This window comes from Acipenser ruthenus, chromosome 27, assembly GCF_902713425.1.
Source record: "Acipenser ruthenus chromosome 27, fAciRut3.2 maternal haplotype, whole genome shotgun sequence".
Taxonomy (NCBI): Eukaryota; Metazoa; Chordata; class Actinopteri; order Acipenseriformes; family Acipenseridae; genus Acipenser; species Acipenser ruthenus.
In genome coordinates, this window is record NC_081215.1 from 19653296 (window position 1) to 19679083 (window position 25788).

Genomic DNA, 25788 nt, shown 5'->3' on the forward strand with positions numbered 1-25788 from the left:
CAGTTAGGGATTGTGGGCCCAGCGCAGCGCTGAAATAAACACTGGCAGAGCCAAGGACAGAGCAGGTCCGGGTTTGAACTACCACTTGTTAAAGAAAAATGAAACTGTACTTCAGTCATTTCAAAACAAGCCATGCTATAATAACAACGGGCAGTTCTCTTTCAGTGTGGTACCCTGGGCTGTGGGCAAGAGGAAGTACTGTATTTTGACTGAATCTTTACAGGGTTCTGCTGTAGCAGGGTTCATCAGTACAGGTTAACAATTAACAGGTTTTGAGTTTTAAAGTTAATCATAAACCATAAGTTGGACCTTCAGGTGTAGCCTACAGTAGTACATGCATGTGCTCTTTTTATTTGTGTTTCGGTTTTACCTGCTCATTTAAGATCTTTGAAAATCCACTGATTCCAACCTTATATAACATATAGACCTTGGCTAGGTGAATTAGATATTTTTTCTTGTTTCACTACAAGTACTGGGGTCTATTCAATTGATCTAAATTCCCCCCTAATAGAAATAACCAGGGGCTAACATGCATTGTTAGGTGTTTGATTTTCATAACCTTGGTACCTTTTTATTAATTATTGAAACAGTGGTGGTTTTTGATCTGTAGCTGTGGATCAGTTGAATATACCACACTGTCTTAAAGTGTACTTCTATGAATAGACCGTACACTGAGTGTTTTTTTTTTCTTTACTTTGACAGATTACAGAGAAAGGGAGTATGAAAATAGGCAGGAGGAGAAAGAAATGAAACATGAGGAAGAGAGGTGTGGAGAAGGCCAAAACATCAGAAAGGACTTGCACAGTACCGCATCTTAGTATGGGGTTCTGTCAACCCCTCTTCAGTTTAAATGTTAGCTTAATGTACTTAAGTATTTAAACCAAGTTACCCCTCTCTTTCCTCAAAGTATTTATTTTATTTATTTTATTTATTTTATTTATTTTATTTATTTTGAGCAAGCTTTAACTTCATAAATAAAATAATAATACCAAAAATAATGGTATGTTTTGTCATCATTATTACACCTATTTTGTCAGGGCGGATATGTAAAAAGTCGGATGAATGAGTCCTATTTTAAATACCATTATACACAGCTGTAACAATTACTATATTCACACAATTATTGTTTTTAGCATCAGCTTTTATTAGGGAGCTCCCCTAAATACCTTGTTTAGAAAGATCCAGGGTATTAATGCTTGTGACAGAGTAGCCATGTGAGTGTGTGGATTTGCTGCTGAGTGACAGACAGGAGATCGAGACGGAGGTTGAAGTTGATACGCCCCACATTGAACAGGATTTATTTACTTATCAACACACTGAACAGCTCACGTGACACTACCAGCAATGGCAGTGCACGGAGCACATACAACACAGTGTACGAAAACTTTGGTAGGATCTACATTCTCTGAACTAATCTTCTTTGTTCAGTAATAAACTAACGTTGCTGAAGAGGTTGATCATGGCAGATAAACGGTTAGCGCAGATATGTGACGGGCGGATACGCGGCGGATTACTGTATGTAGGTGAAGTTTATGCTCTTGCTCTGCTTCATGTTTCTGGATAGGCGTCCACTGCACAGAAACGTCTGTACATTTGTTTTCTACAGTACATTTCTGGTTTGATTCCAGCTCTTGCTTTCAGACTTGGATTCAAAGACTCTGTGTGTATTTTGAAGGTCTGTGCATTACATGGTGAGCTACTCTTGCAAATACAGTAGGTTTCAATTCTTTGGATAGTAAACCTTAATGTGAATAGACAGTTTGGCATGAAGATGAAATGACGTTGTTATTCAAGGTCAGTACCAGGACTTTACAAGGATACAGTAGTTTGGTAAGTGTCATAGAGCAACACCAGTACAAATGTTTTAAAAGCAGTGTTGTCTTTACCTGTGCATTGTACTGCGCCAGAGCAAATGACTTGGCATAATGACAAATGCAGCTACCTACTGGTTAAATTACATGCACTGTGTGAATACACTTGTAATTCACAAATCTACATCGATTGTGAGTGATCATTTTTAGACTATAGTATATCATGCTGCAAGTGTGTCAGCCATGCATATTGCTGCCTCTTCGTTCTTTTACCTGGGCTTCCAAAAACAGTGCTTTGCTAAGTCTAGCAACAGCAAAACACAATTGTCAAGCAAGGTGAAATAAAATTAGATTTTGGTTTGGCAACATGATGCTGTAATAGAGCTACCTGTATACTGTACTGTCTGTGATGCATGGTACCAAGCACAAGAATGATAATAACAACCTACAAGCTCTCTAATAAAAAAAATAAAAAAAAAACTCAGTAATCCTATATTAAAACTTACCAATAAATACAAGAGAAAATTAGTTCACTCAACTGCATAGGGGTCCTTGAGAAATGTTAATTGGTTTTTAAAAATATACAGAGATTGCTACCAGTGCCTTGTTTGACAGCAGCCTTGACTATTTCATGTGCTTGAAAGCCACAAGAGGTTTTAGGATGTCCTTGAATAGAGATGTAAATATGAAGGGCCTTTTACTAGAACACATTTTCTGTAGTCGTCTTATATTCAGAGTAAAAATTCAAATTTCAAAGCAATTGTAATGTTGGATGACTGTATTTGGTAAGTTTTGAAAGTATATTAGGATACAAAAAACAACTGACAAGAGTTCCTAGTAGATGCACGTTGCCTGAGGGCTTCAGAGAATCTGCTTACATGTTCATGTACTGTAACATATATTCTATGAAATAATAAATCTCCATTTGATACAAAACCGCAACATGGTGTTTGAACAGATGTGAAACTGAGCTATCCTTGTGCCCTTGTTTGTGTTTTCCGGAAGTTGTTGATTTCAAACTTAAATTATACATTGTTTTTGTTTTATTTTTCTTTTGCTGGCACACACACATTTTAGTCAGTATCTTGTGGTTATTGTAGTGAGACAAATGGAATTAAAAAAGTGTATATGCAATAGATTTTTGCCTGCTTTGTAATATATAAAACTTTAGTAACACTAAAAGAAAGTAGGTTTAGGTAAACCAAATGCTTTTTAGGGATTGCAAAGTACCAAGCCACACATGGCAGTACTGTGACAACAGCTTGTTTCTTGTACAGCAGGTTGCTGGAAATGTGTTTCAGTCTGCACAATAGCGGGATTGTTGACTAGGCCCTGGTTGGTATAATCAAATTCACTTTCATTTATCCCAACTGAAAAATGTTCTTTGGTCTGTAGCCCTGGGGGGTAAGTTCTGTTTTGTGTATGTATTCATTCAGAACTGTGATAGATTCCAGTTATCCTGAGTGCTGATATCTAGCAGACAAACTGTAACGAAGTGCTATTTCATGTTGAAATCACAGCTATAATTGAAATTCCAGTTTGAGGTCAGCATTATCCTTGGGTTGAACATTGTATATTTTAAAATATCAGGTAGCTATAATGTCACTTTATTCAACACAGAACAGCAGTATTTTGAGACCAAATTTTAATGTTCTTTGTGATGCCAGAGCACTTCCACCTGTTGGCTTCAGGTCCACAATGGAGTAGTCGTGTCCTATTGTTGAGTACTGTCTAGTGCCACCCTCATCCACTTCTGAAAAAGTGTCTGCAAGGAAAGCAGAAAACCGCATCTGCCTGCTTACTGTACTCTAAATAGGAAAACGTATTTTAATATTCAGATGAAAATGAATGGTTTTGCTTACCAAAGACAGTTTCGGGATACACATGTAAACAAGGCTATGATGGTCCTGTTGCAGTGTCGACAAGGTCCAAAATACAGGATTTAGTTGCATTTCAATGTCATTCGAGGAGACAATGGTTGGCTGATTTAACATCCATTCTTCCCGCTGATCTGAGCCCCATATAGATATTCGAAAGTTTATGGTAATAGTGCAGTTGTTAACTTTCAGCTTCTCACTTAAAGCTGCTAGAGTCTCCAATTTCTCAGACAAAGAATGGCTTACTTTCCTGCTGTTTGCAGTAGACCTCATTGTTACAAACAGTCAAAGTGAGATGAACGCCCTCTCTAACATTTGCAACACTCTGTTTACATTTTAACCTCGCTGTATAAAAATACTGGCATTTCCCGGGCTATCCCAACAGACTTAGTCCACCCACAGGTCAGTTTCATATGTTGAGTCATTCAATGTACAACCAATGGAAATGTAACATTCGCTGTCGTGAGGGATAACTGGACAATTCAAGAATCTCAAAGCAGTTCTGTACAGTAGCTTGGAGAACAAATTAGAAATGTGGAAAAAGATTGACCACCATTGTATATGGAGAGGGAAGAATGTTGCCTTGACTGAATGATGCAGGCGATGAGTCAGTTAAACATGTTGCAATAGCAATTACTTAATTTTCTGCCCTGTGTCTAATAATACTCTGCCCCTTGCCTACATCACAATTCCTGATAGTTCTTCAAAAAGCGTCTTTAGTGGTTTTATCTCCGCTAATGTAGGTAGAAGAATGACTAACCTGCTTGCTTAAAAAAAGCAGTATTAGAAATCATTATCTGAAGTGGTTGTCTGGTTTTAGATTCACCATGAATTACTTGGAAAAAACATTTAGGGGGCATATTGTAAAGAGAACATTTTAGACAAATGTGTGTTTCATAGTAGCTCATTCAGTCTGTTTAAACTTTGCCACCAAACAAGGGCTGAAAAGAACCTGTTATGAGGCGCTTTATCAGGTACCAATAGAAACCAGATCTGGATTTCTGTCTGTTCGGTTTGCCAGAAGAAAAAAAAAAAGAAAAAATTGGCTTTGGGTTCGCTTCTTATGACATTGAGTAATTCAAATCTGAAGACAATACACATTTTATAAAGGCCCAAATTACAAATAGTGAAGGTAAAAGAGAAGACATGCATTTCTGTAGAGATTATCTGAGGGGACAGAAATAACAGCAGCACACTTTGAGTAGTCATTTCAGAAGCGGACCCAGAGGCTGAAAAAGGATATTAAACCTGTAAAATGATTCTCAACAGGAACCACGTTAGAAAATGAGAGTGAAATTCAAGAAAATATAGACGACCTAAAGAATTTCAAACTCCTCACTTTTGTTTGTTTGTTATTTCTTCTCGCAAAAATGGTCAAGGACTTGTAGAAGTAACTCCAGCAAGCATTTCTCCTGGCTGTTCTGGGACAACCAACTCAACATAAGGGTTTTAGACGTCCGCAGGCTCACTTTCTAGAGAGGAACAAGGTGTTTTTTTGTGTTTGTTTTTGTTATGCCTGCATCAGGGCCATGCCTTGACCTGCATGTGTTAACGATGTGCAGGTATGTTTCCGGTCAGACATGAGAAGCCACAATCGGCTCTGGCTCTTTCTACAGTACCTTACCAATATGTGGTTTATGTTAAAACCAAATTTAAGTCATGTGTTTATTATTGCAGGTCTTTACTGCCTAAATGTCATTTGCACCATTATTTTGTATTAACAAGCATTGCAGGAGATGTGTTTTAGGAAGTTGGGCAAGTGCAACATTTTAATAAAGAAATAATTGCATTCAGAAGTGTATGTATATGAATACTGTGGTATGCATTTATTTTTATACTAATATTCAGGAGAATTGTTTTATCTACGGTACAGTAGGAACCGGCGCCAAGCTGTCTTTGGTCAAGTTTTTGTTTCCACTAATTTTTGCTGTGAGGTTCTGTTGAACTGTTGTAAGTATATACTGCACAGTTACGCTGTGTTTGTTGTTGCAGATTCTTATCTTTGCTGATTAACAGATAAAGTCAATTTTGAATGACATGCGTTTAATCTTCGTAATGGAAGCATAAATCACTCTGCCAGTCATGCATGTCCCCAGTGCATTGGGCTTTCCGACATAGTTTATTTACATCATAAACATTGTCAAGGTGGATACAATCCTGACATCAATATGAGACTGCATGGAAAAGCAGTTGGCGTATATCATGACTACTGTTCGTAGCTTAGCAACATTTTTTGTTGTCTGACATTACTGCACTGTGAAAACGTAATACTTATTGACAGTAGAAGTGAATGTGATAAGTATTGGTTTGAGAAAAGTAAGCCACTTCAATTTCTTGTGTTTTAGGTAACCTAATAAAAGCCTGTCTGACTTGAACACATATAAGTTTGTTGTTCAAAACATGCATATTTTTTGTTTGTCGTGACTCGAATCTTGTCTGTATGCAATGACTGGGATTATGTGAATTGTGCAGAACAGGTTGTGAAAACCACAAGGGGCCAATCTTGGTATGAAATTTAACTTGCCTAGGACTCCCTGCGACCAAGCAGTCTTATCTTAACCACTTTTAGCAAATGGAACAAGTTTTTACAGGACTTGACAAGGCACTGTATCGCCTCCTGTTTGAATGAACAGAACTTGCAGACTGTGTAGATTTCTATCTTTTTTTACTGTCCTTCACCTTCTGAAAGCCTTTGTTCGCTGTCAGGGCTCTCTTATGAACTTTATAGTACTTTTAGTGGATTATTGTTATTTGTGCAATGTGGCTAAATCAATGAAAATGTGTCTTACAAAATCATTCTTTTCCTCTTAAGAACAGAAAATACTATATATTTTAATGTGTCTAACTTTATTGATTACAGCAGCAACATGTTGTCAAACTGTCCTTTTTAAATAGTGGTTATTAAACACAGTTAAAGTAATGGAATATGTAGTTCCAAATTTGAACCCCCAGCATTTTAAATTGTTATCCCATGCAGCCATTTTCATGTGCACTTACCTTTGTCTATGTCCTGATTGCATGTTTTGTTCTTGTAAGCAGGGGCCTATTTTAAGGAACGGAATTTGCATTTGTCACTATTCCCACAGAGCGGAGGCAGAAGGAAGGAGAGCACTGAGTAATTACAGTACATGTGATTTAAAGAGGCAATAACTTTCAACAGATATTTGCTTACCTCTTATTGACATAACAGTCTATACATAAGGCTGCAGATCTACAGCCTATATCCAGGACTCTATGCAGAGGTCAGCTTTAGCAATTGAGAGGAACGGTAGTTCCTCACGCCAAGTTACAGCGAAGCGCGAGAACTGCCAGTGACTATCTATACAGCACGGATAGTACACGTGTTTTCAGGGTATTGGCGCAGCAGAAGTAAATCAGCCAAAAGCACCATTCCACATTTAATTTGTAGTTCCCAACACTCTTACGTGAAATGTAGAAAAAAAGTAAATACCTGTCCTACATTAAGAGAAGTAAGCTGCCGAAGGAAGGTAAAAATGTCCATCTCCTCCTCCTCCTCCTTTTTCTCCTGTATTTTTTTGCAGATCCCAGGCACTTTTATCCATGCATATGTATGTTACAGGACATCTGATTTTAATAACTTGTTTTGTCAACATGGAAATATTCTAGGGAATGCACTTATTGTGACGTCTATATAATTTATATTAAATGATTTATTTCTGTTTTAAAATGGAACAAAAAAAATCTTTCTTTATATAAATGTGTTTTTGTTTCAGATAATATATAACAGGAACTAAAGGGCAGCAGTGTGGAGTAGTGGTTAGGGCTCTGGACTCTTGACCGGAGGGTTGTGGGTTCAATCCCAAGTGGGGGACACTGCTGCTGTACCCTTGAACAAGGCACTTTACCTAGATTGCTCCAGTAAAAACCCAACTGTATAAATGGGTAATTATATGTAAAAAATAATGTGTAAAAAAAAAAAAAAAAAAGTGTAAATATCTTGTAACAATTGTAAGTTGCCCTTGATAAGGGCGTCTGCTAAGAAATAAATTAATAATAATAATAATAATAATAATAATAATAAATAGTGTTGTGGCAGATGCCTTGTCTTCACTTGAGTTAAAGTGGAAGTAAATTCTGGAAACTAAGTGGCATACTGATAAAGGACTTGGTATTACCCCTAACTGATACAAGCTGACAGACATTGAAGAAGTCCCATGCAGTATTTACTTGATCAGATCTATGTGCTCATACCTTTGTATTTGATTGAGATCTTGTTTGATCAGAGTATGCCAGACCCAAGACTTACTATTTAAACTGTCTGTTTTTAAAGGTATTTGATCAAACCCTTAACTGATTGTTGAACCTGTGTGTTTTTTTTACAAGACTAGTAATTCATTGCAATTTGTTGCCCCTGTGTACTGTAATCTAACGTATTCCTTAGAAAATGGAGATTCAATGGAAGCATATCTCAAATGCACTACAGTACTTAAACTGTTGCAGTTCTACGTGTATTAAGAGTACAAATATTTACCTCCATAGAGCTTTTATAAAGATATACTGTATATTGCTTTGCATGATTGCAGTTTTACACAAAGGCAAATTGTATAAAACAGACATGTTTAAGTTGTTGAATCCACAGTGTTGCCATATTCAAATGAGTAGCATTAATCATGCAATTGCTTTGTGCAGTGCAAATTACAATGGGAATGAATAATCTTTTAGGTTATAGAAAACCTTTAGTAATGTTTCCCTTTTGATTTTTCAACCAAAAAGTCATTTTTAAGCATCACATTTAAAGGTAGTTGATGGCCTATACGTATGAAATTGGGCAGCAGTGTGGAGCAGTGGTTAGGGCTCTGGACTCTTGACCGGAGGGTCGTGGGTTCAATCCCCAGTGGGGGGACACTGCTGTTGTACCCTTGAGCAAGGTACTTTACCTAGATTGCTCCAGTAAAAACCCAACTGTATAAATGGGTAATTGTATGTAAAAAAAATAATGTGAAATAATGTATAATGTGATATCTTGTAACAATTGTAAGTCGCCCTGGATAAGGGCGTCTGCTAAGAAATAAATAATAATAATAATAATAATGTTGCCTACCAAATCAAAAATACAGCTCCGCAGTAGGCCTGGGAATGATGAAATACAGTAGTTCACCCCAATGATGGTGTCCTGCAATGAAATTAAAAAGTAATATTTGGGCACCAAGGGGTTAATCCCTCAAGGTCTTTCCATATTTACCTCAATACCTGTAGGAAAAAAAAGGGATTTCAGGTGACCTGTTAAGAAGGCTTGCACTAAACCAGTCTTCAGCTTCGCTCACGTTCTGCTGAGCCACCAGCACAGCAGATGCATCAACTGGTTTTATTCATTCTGCAAGAGAAATGGGTGATTTGACTAATTTACTTTGCAAACTTATTCTATGCTCATTTGGCAGGCTGTTACTGTAAGTTGTGACGATGACACAAAGTGATGTATCGGCCAGTTGTTTGCGGTTTCTTCTCCGTCATTCAGATGTGTGTTACAGGCTGGACAATTAAAAAGCATTTGCTCAATCTTGATAGCAGATTGCTTTGCCATGCCTGGTTAATAATTTCCTCTATGGAAGGAAGTTGTCTGCAATATAACAACAATAGGAAAGGGCCTCTGAAGAGGATTCACAGTTTTAGTTTCCAAGCTCTGTAACACTAAGAACAAAAGAAGAAAAAACATTTTCAATTCTGACGCATGGAAATGATTTAAAGTCTTAACCTATCAAGCACTTTTGTTCTCTTTGGTTACCAATGGGGGTTCCGAGCAGACATGAAAATATAGTCAAAACGTCATGGAAATGATTTCTTCGTGATGGGTGTTGGTGCTCTTGAAGTCCTCATAGTTTGTCAACAGAGCAAAAGCAATAATGTCAGAGGTCTGCAAGGAGGGGACGATCTTATGGGGGTGGGGGGGCGGGGGTATTGGAGCAACTCTCCTTTCCATTCCAATCCTTGGATTTTATTGTTATGTTTTTTTTCATCACTCAAGTTTTTTAAAAGAAACACAAGTTGTAGTAATTGTGTATCTTCATTTTAAATAAGGTGTTTGGTACAACACTAAAAAACTCTTTTTGCAAGCCATGCTTTCAGATAATGTCACGCTTCATTGTTTGTTTCATCCAGAGGGTGAAATTGCTTCCAACATGTGTACACTTTAAACTGTTTCACCGTCCAGACTGAAAATAATTTGTAATAACGAACACTACTGTAATCCTGTAATACCTAGAATGGTAAAACAGGCGTGTTTGCAGTGGCAGCACTTTTTTTCTTTGGATACTTTCTTTTGCCAGGTTATTGGTCCTGATAAAGTCAACTCTTACTGTCTTAATGTTGATCCTTTTGAAATGATATTAAAAGAGCTGTAGCCTAATGATAAAGGACATTTTGATGAAAAAGAGCGTTCATCATTTAAATCCCTTAGTAGAAATTTGAAAGGTGGTATGAGATGGTGTTATTATTTTCCTTCAATATGAATAAATGGTTATATTTAATATCCTTTATATCTTGATGGATGCAACACATTTAATTTTCTAATCAAACCAACAGGGAGATGACAAGACAAAACAATAAAAAAAAAACAAAAAAAAAACACAAAGGCAGTATTGATACGCGCGTACAGTGGGTGGGTTTGGCTTGTACTGGGACATTGTAGACATTCCATTAGTCACAGTGTGACTTGTGATATTTAACCCAGGATCTTCAGTGAATAAATTAGCATTCTCACCCAAGATGACCATAGTCATGTACGCTGTACAGAATGGAACAGTCTTCAGAGAGACGGCCAAAAAGAAAAACCTCAGGAAGACGAAGCAGACGCTGCGGCAGGCATAGAATAGGGAGCTGTTGGAGCTGCCTTGTTTGGAGGTGCCTGAGAAGACCAAAACCTAATTACAAACAGGGGCTAGCTAGAATAGAGAAAAAGAAGAGGTATCCTGCTACTGTAAAGGGGTTGAGGTAAGTCTCTATGAACAATCAATAACATTTTAGCCTTTTATAGGCTGCGATTGATGCTTCGTTGTTATTGCTTTTGATATTGTAAACCGCTTTATGGGATCGTTCTGTTCTAAAATCTGTTTAAGTAAATCATGTAAAGCCGAGGAGCCAAGGTGCTCAACGTTGTGTTGAAGTATGCTCAGGTCAAGACTATGCTGCTTACAATGTATTGCATCATGCTCCAGTGCTATGCTTGCAACAAGGTAATGCCAGTTTTTACATATCAAGACTGCACATAAGAGCAAAAAAAAAACGCAATTCCCTGATTATCCATGAAAATAAATTGTATAAAGCTGTTACTACAGCTATACTGTATTAGGAGGTTTTAAAAGTATTATTGTTAAGGTGTGTGTGTATACTGTACGACAGGTAGGTTTTTGGTTTTTTTTGGTGATAAGGTAAGTACATGGTGTAGCACTGATTGAGCGCATCAGTCTTGGGATAAATATGGAGGTACTGGTCCATACCGGTCAAATGGTACATTAAAACATTTTTTTAATGGATACTGTACATGTTCAGAATCACTTATCTGGTTGGAAAAAAAGTGTTCCTTTACATTTGAATTCATAATATATATTGTTTCAGCCCAGCTTGGTGTATTCTGACTTCACACTGTTGTGAATAAACGCCATCAGATAAATGAATATTTCTAGTACTGCAAACTTTTAAATAACTTAAGATTGTACAACTTTACATCGGTCTTCAAACCATATAACTATGCCAAAACAGAGAGAGAGCAATGTGTGTAAGTCTAAATATGACATTTTGAATATGGTTCATAATACTGGATTTATGTTCTTAAACATACAGGTGTCTCTTCAGTCAATATAAACATTGACAGATTTAAATACCGGCATCTTTTAAATCATTAAAATAGGATCCTGCCTGGCAATTTTTGTATATAATTTTACAAGTAGAAATAGTCATTTGGTTTTCAGAACCATATTGCATAGGGCCCTGTATTAAACATTTAACAGAGGTATTTGGATCAACCACTGAAAAGAGCAATCGAAAAGACCCCAAAGAATTCACTCACCTTGCTTCACTGTGAAAATTGGCCAGCAGTGATTTTTATTTCTGCAGAACTGGGATTTACTTCTCAAGGCCAATTCTGAGGTTATACAAAGGCATTCTGTATCTTCAGCAACATAACTACTGACCCTGTGTGTTTGTTGTATACAGCAGATTAATAATGCAACCACATTCAGAAAAACTGCAGTAGCTCATTGGTGTCCGGCTTACCTTAGGGACACAGATGGTTCTACAGGGATTATCCATTGTTTGACCTGTTGCTTTTTTGAAATGATGTAACGCTGTATAAAACAAAGGAACAAGAAGAGAAAATGAATGCAATTGTATTCGATTACATATTTATTATAACTTATAAAAGTCTTGTTAACTGTAGGAGGATGCTCATGAAGTCTAAAGACATACGTTTGTGGATAAAAGTGTGATGCATTCAGTCCAGCTCCTTCAGCTGTTGATGTACTGTTTTATTTTATTGTTACATGTTCCCATGTGTTGCTACAACTGTGTACGTAAGGTGTGTGTATTATTTAAATGTTTTATTTTTTTTGACATTGACCATTTTTTAAACTTTTTAAATTGCATTCCCTGCCTCAAGATGGCTTCCCATGTACCTGCATGGACCTCTCAGAACTAAATTTCCCATCATCCTCCTGCTCACATATGGTAAATGATGGATTTACCAGTGAGCAGGAGGATGATGGGAAATGTAGTTCTGAGAGGTCCATGCGGGTACATGGGAAGCCATCTTAAGGCAGGGAATGCAGTTTAAAAAAGTGGTCAAAATGTAAAAAAAATAAAATTTAATACACACACCTTACGTAAACCATTGTAGCAACACATGGGTTCTTATGTGCCCTTTAATACTTTAATGTTTGTGAAAATACCGGTAGGCAACCCTTAATTTTGATTATTCCAGATGAAGCCAAGAAAATCTCAAAACTGTATGAGGATTTGAGAGCTGTTTTGTAACACACATAGGTTATGCAAGACAAATCGGAGGACACATTTTGAGAAGCAAAACAGTATCTGCTTGATTTGCATCAATCTGAATGTTATAAAATTATATTTAGGATTATAATAGGGTATAATGTATGAAGGCGCAAGCAGAATTGTTTATCTACTTGACTAGTTGATTTGATCAGCCTACACCCCGCAGGGATAAGCCACAGCTGGATTTTATTGGAACATTCAACACGCTACATCCATTATTGCATGTGACCACCTTTCGGTAGTCATCCAGGGAATACCACAAAAAATCTGTGTTTGATGCAATCCAGGTGCATTCCCTAGTACTGTAAAATCCCCCCCCCCCCCCAAATTCCTGTGGATTGATTCTTTCAGTCTTGAAAGGATTTATGTCAACATACAGAGCAAAGATAAGGTGGGACCTTGAAAGGGTTAAGCATGCGTTTTACGTTTCCTTTTATAGGTTATATAGGTTGAAAAGTCGTCACCTTTCTTCTATAAGTTGTATATTAATGTCTGTTTACTATAATGTGCATTGTACTTCAGCCACACCTTCACTTAGCAAGCTGTTTACATTCCACAAAGGTCACACTCTACAGGAAAGACCTGTACAGCTGACACTTAAACCGTGTGTGGCACTACCCCATTAACAGAAGGCCTTTGGAAACTTGAAGGTATGCTGGATTCAGGTTTGGTTAAAGTTCAGTTTTAAATTAAGTTGGGTTTTTTTCAGTTACTTGTAACTTGTAGCTTTAAGAGGAATTAACTGACCCTCTACAGCAGTAGCGTGATTATTAGCAGAGCTTCTGTATTTCTCCAGCATAATCTGAATCCTATGCGGCCTACCTGGCAAAACAAATCTACTTTATTTTTCACAAAGATTAATGGGGTTGGCTTCAGCTGCAGAAATATTTTAATATTTTAAATCTGGTTTCATAAAAGAAGTGTTGGCTCGCCGTGCCATTATCTCTAGCAGGTACAATTATTCTATTGCTCTGGGGACAGAGCCTGGAAATGTCTCTCATATCCCAGATCGTGAAGTAATGATGCTCTGTGGAGAACCAACAACCAACTTGACAAATACTTCTAAAAGCAGAATGTGCCTAGTGGCGGGCATTCTGAGTGCTTCTGAGTTCATAGTATGTTTCTCTGAATCTGCCTTTAACTAGCTTTGAGCTTGCCTGGAGAACCCTGGGCACTGAACAGACGTTCTCATTCTAGTTACATACTGGAGCAACGGAATCCAGAACCACTCGGAATGATTGCAAACACCCCATGTCATGACATTTGAAGCTACTCTTTAACATTGGAGAACACTGAAAAAAGTAATACAGTATTTAGAACATTATCTTGACCACTGAAAAACATTACAGTTCTTATTAACAAAAATAATATATTTGTCAGTAACTGGTTTAGAAAGGAACAGACTACAGATACACAATACTGGAAATGTTGCTTCTGTAATTGCATTTCATTACTTACATGGATGCGCACTGGCTCAGTACAGTTGTCCCATATATCATTTTTTTTTCTTTTTCTTTTTTTTAAATGAACAAATCTGCAATATGAAATTGTTTACAAAAGTTGAAAACTAGATACAGTTAATGAAGTTTCGATCATAACATAATCAGTTGATTGGATTATTCATACAGCAGTTAAATATCATGCATTGTTTTAATGAAATTCATGATGAGCTTGTGTTCCTTTTCAATCCATTGAAAGCTTTGCTGACGAGGGCTGTGATGGCAATGTCTAGCTAAAGCTTATTACTCCAAATATGTTCTCGTCATCAAATATCAACGATGATTGTTAAATGACATTTCATGGATCCCCAGCCATTTAACTGTAGCTCTGAGCATCCTGTATGCAGAATGGAAGCTTCTGCCCTTCTATGCGGGTAAACAATTCTGTATTCCCTTTTCAGATGCCCTGTCTGGTCATTTTGCATTTTATTTATTTATTTTTATTTAAGCGGTACATAATGCACTTTAACTTATGTATGTAAATCTCAAAAGGTTAAGGGTTAAGCTACTGTTAATGGGCATTGTCATGGAAGTCTAGTTTTAACAAATAAGAACTGACACACAAAAAATAGCATGGAATTAACTGTACTGTACTGATCCTGTGAGAGATGGCTTTCTCATTAAAATCATTTACATATGGACGTGTCTGGAGTGAAGGATACCAGGATATTTAGTAAGCAAACACTTTGTCACTATACATTATTCTTTTAAGAGGGGTATATATCTGTATTGGTGTGCAAAGGGAGATCTGAATTTTCCAAGATCATCTTATCCTCCAGAAGTGTTGTAGCATCTCATCGTAATCCAGATCTCCCTTTGCACACCGACATCAAATCCCCACCACATGCCTTGACTCTTCGGTCGGCTGGAAAGGACCCCGCCACCTTGCCCCGACGACAGTGGACCCCTCTCAGCCGCGTCTCACCAACGCATGGGAGGTGTGGGTATGTCTTCCAGAAGTGGAAGATCAAGGACGCGCCAAGCTGCGAATGCGGTTATGTACAAAGCATCAGGCACATCACTGATGATGTCCCAATGCACACGGATTCTGGATTTACCAGAGGAATGATTTCAAACTGGAATGGTTTATTGTAACTATGGTGATTCTCATTGCTCTGACAGGGCTCTCTCTCTCTGATGGGAAAAGGCCATGTTTTGAATTGTGAATCTTTAAACTTTTAACCCCAAATGTTACATAAAGGGAATTTAAGGGACTTAAAAGGCTATCTGGGACGGCCTGTTGTAGACTCTTTATTTTTATGTTGTCCAGCAGGTCCTAGGCCAGAGCTGCAGGTTTGGATTGTACCAGGCAGTGTCAGCCTCTTACACCGATGGAGGAAAAGCAAAAAATATGGTTTCAAATAAATATGCAAAGTGCAACGCTGAACATGATTGCTATACTGTATATATGTTGTAAATATAGGTTAAGTTTTCTTTTGAATGTGGGCTGTTGATAAACTTATTATAGTTTTTTGGTATGTAATTATCACGTCAACTACATTATCACATTATTATCTGTGAATAAAGGCTACCTAATTATATTTTAATTGTGATTCAGAATTCCATGTTTTATGGCTCATTTTTAAGTTTTGAAACAAAAATAGCTCTTATAGTAGTACAAAATGGATGAAGTCAAGGAGAGAAATTATATTTTTGAAGGTTGTTCATGTTTTTTTAATGAAGCATTTCCACTTTCATTAGTACTTACCTAATTTTATATTCACAACCAAGTGTGAAGTCATTTTTACTGGGACATATTACAGAGTTACGTCTGAATCCTTTTATTAATAAAACATGCCTGATTCAGCAATTTGTTTCTTCATGGATGGGCATTTCATACTATCAGTAGTTTTCAGAATATGGAAGATCAAGGGGTTAGAAGTTTATTAGGTTATCAATTCTTTCCCGCTCTTAAATAAAACACTAAATGTAATACAAAAGGGACTAGATTCTTAAAGGTCTTTACTCCAGATTGCCATATTCTGAAAGGAAAAGTGCACCCAACAAAATTACCAAACCACAAATAAACTTGAAACTAGGCTTATAATTAATTTCCTTTTTTTAAAAAAAAATGTGATTAACAATTTGGGGTGAAACAATTTGGTTCAAGCATCAGACATTTGTAATACCGTACATTTGAATTTCACTGGTTATCCACAGTGCCGGGTAGAGCACAGTAAACTGCAGTGTCGTTGTTGTGTACTCTTGTTTACTGCAAAATCGGCTAAGACTGCATTTTGCTCAAGCCCCTAATACCCTGCAGATCCAAATCACTTGCATTCACTTCTGACCCTGGCTGAAATTGAGAACGTGACCTACAGGTCAAAAATGTCATATTCCACTGTCGTCAACTTGCCTCCATAACACCTTTGCCTTTTTTTTTTATTTCTTGAATTATTTATGGATCTTTTTTTCAAAGGCCCAGCAGCAGATAAGTGACACCTGCAGGGTGATGCAGAGTGTGGCTCTGGGTTCGCTGGCTAACTATGGTATTAGGAAATGAACCCGGTTTTGAAAAGGCAAATACCGGTGCTATTGCAGTTGTGGTCATTCTCTGCAGTACTGCAGTGCATTGAAAGACTAGGGAAACCAAGATGAGAAAGAGGGTTTCACCTCATAGTTTGCAGTTTGTTCCATCCGAGAACTGTTGCATTGGCAACAATAGAAGTGCACGTTTACGTTTCATCACTGTTTTGAGGCACTGAGGCTGGAGTAATCTGAGTACAAATCAATTGTGTTCCAGAGCTGTAACTGGTATTAGGTTACAACATCATAGTTCTGAATAGCATTCGCTGGTAGAAAGTCAAGCTTTGTTCGCTTAATTAATAGCTTTTCTTTGCTGCCAAGTGCTTGTTGGTATGTGTCTGTGTGCTGAGTTTGTTGACGTTGGGGCTGGTCACTGAAGCACAGCGAGTTGTAATTGTATAGTTCAGCCAGCAGGTACTGCTGTTGAATCTGCCACACGAAAACTTTGGTCCTTCAGTAGTCTGCCCCACCTACCCCATTAACTTAAAAACACATGAAATAATAAAATATATTAAAAGAAAATAGATTTTAGAAGTTGCCATTTTATGTCATATTGGCTAGTTTCTGCACCCTATAGCTTGTAAGTCTTAATTGCAGAAGGGTTTGCACTCCATTTTTCTATTGTGGTACTAATCTGTGGGTATATGGAGGCTGCTTTCCTTGCCACCTGACTCACTTGATGCTTGTTATTTTAGAGATACACATGTATCTAGTTAACTTTTTTTAAATTTATTTAGATTGCTGCATTTCCAGACCTAGCATCCTACTTACTATCAATCCATTACTCTGAAGATTCTGCCTTCTAGAATCCATCACTGCTAAAATTGCAATTTGATAAAATTAGTAAACTTTTTGAATTCTGTAAATCTTCAATATCTCAAATTGACAAAGAATATGCAACTGGTTTTTCTATATTTAATAGGATCTGCAGACCCAGTAATATTCTGTGCGCTTGGAGTCCTGGCGACCTGTGCTTTGAAGGCTCAGTTAATTTGAACAGTGTCTTGTCAAAGTGATACTTTAGTTCATGTGACATCACAAAGCAAGGTCAACTTCTAACGCTGATACAACGTGACATCACTGAAGATGGCAGGGGCCGTACTGTAATATGAGCAAGCGGCTTTGTGCTGGAAAAAAGATAACAGGCTGATCCTTTCGTAAACATTTTGGACTTAAGACTCTTTCATCGTGTTCCAAATACAAAAAGTAGTGCTCATAGTGCTAATTCCCAGAGTTACACTGCAGTGAGAGCAGAATGATAAAAAAGTTTATTAAAACATGTTTTTTTTTAATTATTATTATTGGGGCAATCAATAGAAGAGTCAGTGAAGATTAAGACTTGAAATGAAACTATTTCTGTTTTTTTGCAGACATTGAGGACTGCCCATGTAAAATATATTTTTGGCACACAAGGTAATACTGCCGGCATCTGACATCAGCAACATACCGTAGCAGCCTAACAGAGCGTTTTCAGAGGAACTGGGTTAGATTTGCTTATGGAACACTGTGGAGCCTATCCCAGTCTGGAGCGACAGTAAATTCAAAACTGAATATCCCAGAAGAAAAGCTTCCTTGCTGTGCCCTTCTGGGGGTATATTGAATTAGTGAACTAGGACCCTTTGTTTGGGCAGCGGACAAAGGAAACCTGAAGCCATTTTATTGAATGACTTGACCAGTGGTTTGGGGTTCAGGTAAGAGGTGAATTGAAAAGTCATGAACTTGCAACAAGAAACCATTGGATTCTTTTAGAGATATCTGCTTACTACCTGTACCAATACCTGTCGGTTTTGTTTTTTGTTTAGGGTGATTTAAAAAACTGCTGTAACTTTGAAGGTATTCACTGTAAATAGTGTAATATATTTTATAGAAGCTAGAAAAAGAAGGAATTTAGTGGGATCCTAATTTTGATTCATTTTAAGGTTGTTTTATTTCGTAAAATCATGAACATTGCTCAAACATACTGTTTATTTGTAATGTTCTGTATATGTTGTCATGCTCTTGGTTGGTTTATGGCTTCTTTGGCACATTAGTAACCTACTTTGAATTTAACAAGGGAGGAATATCATTATTTTATTCAAAAAGCTTGTACCAGACCTTCAAATTAAAATAAGTAAAACTTCCATGAACGACTCTTAACATTCTTTCAGTAGTATTGTGATTTAAAAGTATAACTAAAATGTAATATTCTTGTGCAAATATGATTCACCGCATTAAGTCAGAGATCTGACATAGTTCAACTGACCAATTTCTGTAGTTTTGTGTATAAAATAGTCTCTTTCAATAAAAGTATTGCAGTGATTTCAATGCAGTAGCAATCCGATATTACTACACAATACCAATACATTGTATTGTATTGTTACATCCATAACTTCAAAACACAATCAAAATCCTATGGTAAAATAGTCAAATAGACACATGTTTCGGCTATTGCCATCTTGTCAGCTGCAGCATTACCTCTCAATCCACTATTTTCTCTTAAGCATGATGCAATACTTTTTAAAAGTCGCCACAAGGCATGGTCCTGCAGTCTCTAGATTTCGGTTCTCCGTACTGTCCTTTTTAAAGTGACCTTCAGTCCATCTCCTTTCCTATGGGTTGATAGATGGCAGTGCTAGAGAGATCCCCCCCCCCCACCCCCCAGGACTCCTTTTATTTTTAACTGGACATTAACCAGACCTGATTTGAAGGATGGCAGGATAATGTGCCCCTTTGTGTTTATCAAGAAGGTGACTGTTGAAGTGCTCCGGCATTCAAGTTTAGAAAAGGACTTTGGTGTTACAAGTACAGCAAGATTAGATAAAATGTCTTACATTGTTAATAGGAAACGGAAAGCACATTTTTAAAAATCTATTTATATATACTGTTGCATGCCTTATAAATGTACAGTACTTTAACACTAAAAAAAGCAACAATGTACATTCTGTTTTATAGATCAATTGCTGTTTTTGCTTTTCATAGTCTTTAGGTATGAACCCTCATTGTTTTATAGAAACATTGCTTGCACTAGTGTCTATTTTACAACAGTTTATAACTGAAACTGTTTTGAGATGCATATTAAATAACTGTATCCTTCACTTTGACCAGTTACTTATAACTACTCTACAGTATTTTGTTGTAGCAGTAATTTTAGAAAATCTGCATGTACAATGTCAATACCTCATTCAATTCTCCAAGACCATTTGAGATACTGACTTCATATCTGCAGGCTATAAACACTGCACGTAACTGTGCTAGGAACATTTACCTCTAACCAAATATAGCTGCTGTACGGAGATCATGTGACTGTAGGTTTGAGAACGCACACTTTCTACATCCATTTTACTTCCTGTTCACAAACCAGAGGTGTCATTCTTCTTGTGGTTGATTTCAGAGCTGTGGCGGTCAACTCACATTCTCAGAATACTGCCTGAACTGTCTGTGTGCAGATTGGGGTTTGCTGTCCCAAAATGTTGTTTGGGAGAAATGCTAATGCTTTATTGCAGCCTGAAAAGGTTTTTTATTTTTTTTTTCTAGTAGAAAACTGCCAGCAGACCAACTTGACTTGTCTGGTATAAAAAGCACCCAGTTAGTAGTGCAGTGTTCCACAGCCCAGCCATTTCAATAAATGAATATAAAAATGCTAAGGTTTCTCTCAAAGCTTACTAAATACATTAGCAAGCATCCCCATGTCTGCTGTTGCCGACTTGAGAGGAATTGCTAATATGGGTACGAGTTGTAAAACATTATTTGGATGCTCCTTAGTAGAGTATAATGTAGGCTACAATATACTAACAATTAGTTTGCCTTCATACACACCACGTTGGTGGTCTTAACTTACCAACTTGCGTTTTTTGGCTTGTGTGCTTTATTGTGACATGGGGGGTGCTTTGTATTTGATCACAGAAACACACATTTGTAGTTAGTTTGCTGGTTTATAATCACATTTTTCTTAAGCACCATCCTGACAGTGATGAGTTTGTTTGACATAAGGTTTGCAAATTCATTAGATACAGTATGACTTTATAGTAAACTTCAAAGAAACACATTTGGCAATGGAACTGCAACATTGGGGTTTATAGTATGATGATTGAAATGACCAGCCCAAATGATTTGTCACATTTTGTGATTGTAACCAAGAGAATGTGTCTTTATTTGCTGATTTGTCCTGGAATAACCTCAAAGTCTCCTCTAGCTGAGCTAACATATTAGAGTGTGTGTAGCACTGAATATCATTTTCATCATAATTACACCACTGCTTTCAGCTTTGATTGAGCGGCTTGGTCATTTTCTATGGCTAGAATATTATTGCATGGTTAATCTAATGACTAAGACGTTAATGACCAACCTGCAGCAAAGGCAAATGGATACAATTAATCCAATTTATGCAACAGCCAAAAGTCCCTCTTCATGTGACCGGCAAATCCTTTGTTTAATCATAGCGAAGTATGATAAATGAATTGCATATTTGAAACACATTTTTTCCAGCTCATTTGATAAGCCTGATTTAAAAAAAAAAATTACACAGTGCAGTATGTATACTGTTAAAGTCTGCTCATCTTTTAAACATTTAATCTATTTTAAATGAGTGTATTTTTAATGTATGTTTGATCGAAATTGCAGTTAAATAGAAAAATAGGATTTACAGTCTATTTGTAAAATGGCACATATTCCTTTTTTTTTTTTTTGCATGTGCATTCATAATGCAGTTTGGCTGTACGAACAAAGAAACCGTTATTGGAGGGGGATATGCATTTTCATTTTGAGGGCATTTAACATCATAACCTTATAACAATCACTCTGCACAACTGAGAAGCAGTTGCACTGTCCTCCCAAAGGAGATACTACTGGCCCTATTCCTGTAACTAAATAAGTCAGCAAGAGTGACAGACAGCATAAGCAGAGACGTCAGAGGTGTCAATTTCACGAACAACCGGTTTATTGTTGTGAACAATAATGTCAACAAATGAAATAAACAAAAACTAAATACAAATGAGTATAGAACAGATAAAGAAAGGAGAGAATAAAGGTTGAAAGCAGTAATAACAATAATCCTCATCATAAGAAAGAAAACAAATAAGTGCAGGGAACTGGTAAGTAGAAAAGTAAAGTTAACAAAACAGAAGGCCAAAAAATAACACAAAGGAGAAATGGGTGTAGCGTCCTGTGGGCCTCAAATACCCCCCCCCCCCCCCCCCCCCAACTATTTTAGCCAGCAGAAACTGGAATATGCCTGTCATAGAAATACATTGGCGAATGATTGTCGCCCTTTGATTTCAGTGACATTGTTAACGTAAACAGATTGAGGCTTGTCATTGACAAACGCTTGCCATTTATTTTCCTTTTGCTGTTAAAACTAAGACATTCGACTCTTAAGTGCAGTTTTAAATGCCTATCTTCAATTACCCAGTTAATGCATATTGAGAGAATTTGTTTTCTTGCTTCCAGATTTAATACAGTACAGGTGATCGTTTTTTTTCTTCTTTTCTGTAATGCAGTATATTTCTAATTACACACTCCAATATGATCATTATGGTTTTGTTTAATAATGGATGACCAGTTTTCTTATTATTTATTGACCACTACAGACAAGTGAGTCAATAAATAAGAAGGCTATAAACCATAATAAACTGCATGCTGTAGAATTGATTTACTTTGGTCCAGGGCATTGTCTGTTTACTTTAAATATTTAACGGTGAACTGGAGATTGGAGGGTTAAACACATAGTTGTAATGGCACTCCTGCTGCTTCACTGTTGTGTGATGATGTGTTGCAAGCTATAGATTCAAATAACTACTCCACATGTCCTCCTGAGGTGTGATGTTCAAGGCTGAAGATCATTTAAAGAGCATTCAGTCTCAGCTGTGGACCAGATACACTTTGTCTCCTTCATAAGAATAAGCTTAAAAATGACTTCTGCAAGGCTATTAAGAGGACTTACTAGCTAATCTCTTTAATAATGACACTGAATCTGGCTTGTAATAAATCTCCTTCTAGCTGCTGGTAAGTTAATAACTACAACTACAGAGCTTGTGTTCGTCTTTTGAACCTTATGGTTTGTGGTTCGCGTCCAGCCTCTGCCTTGCCATTCAATTCAATGGGATGAGATTTCACAGTGACGTCCTATAGGACGAATCCTAAGCCCTGTGGTTGAAACTTAAAATTAAAAAAATCTGTGTTCTTTGCATTATATAGCTATAGCAGGCTGTATGCTAGCTGGCGAGACTTCTGATTCCAAATCCTGGAGTACAGTGAGTGGGCATGGTTACTAGCCCAACGTTAAAACTCCTTGGGTGAATTGCAGCATGTATGTTATGAAATGTTATGAAGTCATGAAAAGTATGTCATGAACTCATGCTTGTGACTTTTGAATTCAATAGGAATTTCATTTGAAATCAGTAGGAAATCATGTGTTAGTTATATTGGAATTACAGACAATTATTTTAAAGTGTTACTGGTAGACTTTTGCGATGCAATTTTGTAGTTTCTTTGATTACATGATGTTAAATAAAAGTGCAAAATGATGTTCATATACATATATATATATTTTTATTATTTATTATGTCTCAATCCTAAAATTCTAGGTGATGCAAAAGTTTTGGTCATAGCTGTATAAACCCTTGTGTACTAATGTGATATGTGGAATTCAGTATCAAATACATATATAAAGGGATCACTGTACAAAAAGAAAGACACATTTTTGTTGCATCAGACATATAATTGTCATGTCTTTTTGTGCACATTTCAAACTGGCAGATCATACTTGCATTTAAGCTACCGACACTGCTGCTAGGCACAGAAAAGTTTAATTACGTGATAATGGTCTCTGCAAAACATTAAGCACTAAATGCTTAGGATGAGCAAACGTACTAAGTTAGTCTTATTCTTCACAGTAGTAAATTAATCCACTTGAACAGGATCATCACACATCTGATTTGGTACGCTGCAATCAGGATCTTGTTTAGTCTGATTTAGCTGATGATCCACCTGTGCTGATTAACTTCTGGTACGCTGCAATCGGGATTAGCAGTGGACTAAACCTGATGAATCCACTAATTAGACACATCAAGTGGACTAAGTTTGGTACGCTGCAGTTGACCCCTTGAGTCTAGGTGGAACAAGGATTTGTGTTTACTCTCGAAGAGGAGCTTTAGCGGGCATTGTAAACAATTGCTATCTCCAGTCCATTGAATGGAAAGGCAAGGATCGTTTCTCCAGCTGCTAACCAACATCATGGACCTGTTTTACCATGTCGTAATACGTTATTGCAAACCAACCTATCGGTTAAATATAGTCAGACTAGAAAGTATTCTGTCTGTGTGTTTATGTGCGTAACGTTTATGATACAAATTTTCATGCATATTTTAAAAGGGTTCTAAATGATGGTGATTCTATGTTGTTTTTCTATACCCATCTCCTGTACAGTAGCTACTGAGCTTGCTGGAGAAGGTCTTTGAGTTTGGGTATAACTCAAAAATCCTGTGAGACAGTTATAGTGTAGAAGACACGCAATGAGATGGAATGGAGAGGTAGCAGGTGTTTCAGAGGAATTCCATTTCTTTTCAGGCTGGACAGATGAAATTGGAATGTCTTGCATTCTGAAAGCTTTATGAATTTTGATATAAATCTAGTCATTTTTGCTCTCACAGCACCGCATCTTGTTGCTTCAGACTTTTCCAATAATCTTAGAAGAGAATTTAATGGAGCTGTCTGGTTATACAGATCAGAAGCAGATTGGGTGAAATGCATGGCCCTTTCTCTTTATACAGAAGTAACTGTTCATCACAACAGGCTGTGTTTAAAGTGGTGTCTTTAACAGCAGAGGAATATCAAATAAAACATTTGCTTTTGCCAACACTTTAAGCATGAAAAACAATGTCAGTCTGCCTTTTTCTTCTTCACCAAACAGCTGTATAGCAGACAGCTGGTTTGGACTGAAAACAAGCAATTTTTTATTTAAAAATTTAAATAAAATAATAATTTGTATTCAGATACGTATTGGGAAATTAACAAGCTTTGGCTACTAGTCAGGTAAACTTAGATGGATGTTTAAAATTAAAGTTTGATATGGCAGAATCCCCATTTTACCTAATTCATCACTTTATACAGTAGGAATGAAAATGAAAGGTAACTGGCTTTTAATAGGCATAATAAATATGTCCTAATCTTATCTTTGTGTGTGTTTCAGAACCACTGTATACATGTATTAAAATCTTTCCCATAGCCTTCGCAACACCTTGGTACAGTATAAATTACCACAACTCTCACACTCTGTCATGGTGTAGAGATAGTATTGAATGTACTGTGAAAACTAAACGGCATGATGGAGGTCACAAACACTTTATCTGCTCTCCAGGGAAGCTTTCTCCTCCTGGGCGGAAATCACCCTTTACCTGCAGTCTTGATCTTCATTAGCTGGATAGGAGGGAATTGCAGCATTTGCAGTAAGTCTTACAGGGTGCTGGCAAGCCGCCAAAGCCAGTCTGCTGTTTTGAGGCAGAAGGGCTCTCTTCAGCTCTGCACACAGAGAGAGAGAGAGAGAGGCAGCGAACAGGAGCACGAGAGACAGAGGGAATGAAGCATCTCGCACACTGTTTAAAAGCCATAGTACCGCAGTCGTTTGTGGGGGAGAGATGGCTAGTTTGGTGGCTAACATTTGGTAGACTGTAATGTCATGAGAGTGAGGACTTTAGACACTGTGGAGAGAGAGGGAAAAAAAGGAATTCCTCTTGCATTGTGGATTTATGAGCTTGGTGTGAATCGGGCTGGGTTTCTCAGAGCGTGTCTTAATGAAGTGGGATGTGCTTTTTAAACAAGATGAAAGCAGGTGTGTCTGATACTCTGCACCTCTGCGGTGTGTGTGAGTGAGCGGGAACCTGTTTTGTTAAATGAAACTCAAGTGGTTTTTGGTTCACGTCTGCAGCAGAATAGCGGAGTGGATTAAGGAGACACACAGCCACAATGTGGAACCAGTCTGGATATTCAAACCACTTGCCCCATTCAGGACACCCTTTCTATCATGTGCCATACAGGTGTGTATGCTGTGTTTTCTCTTGCATTGTTAATGACATGGTGTTCGTGTTGGAGGTATCA

The 25788-nt window shown here is 37.3% G+C and overlaps 1 protein-coding gene across 11 annotated transcripts in view; it reads left to right on the forward strand.

Moving 5' to 3' along the window:
• LOC117432044 (pleckstrin homology domain-containing family A member 7-like) overlaps positions 1-25788 on the forward strand; it is a 113216-nt gene that overhangs the window by 6814 nt on the left and 80614 nt on the right. The window contains exon 1 of one of the 11 annotated variants that reach the window (XM_059001807.1): positions 25251-25727. The exons of the other annotated variants lie outside the window; for them this stretch is intronic. Within the exon in view, the coding sequence (XP_058857790.1) occupies positions 25657-25727 (71 nt within the window). The 5' untranslated portion in view covers positions 25251-25656. Of the gene's footprint in view, positions 1-25250; positions 25728-25788 lie in introns of those variants that run through there. 11 annotated transcript variants of the gene reach the window in all.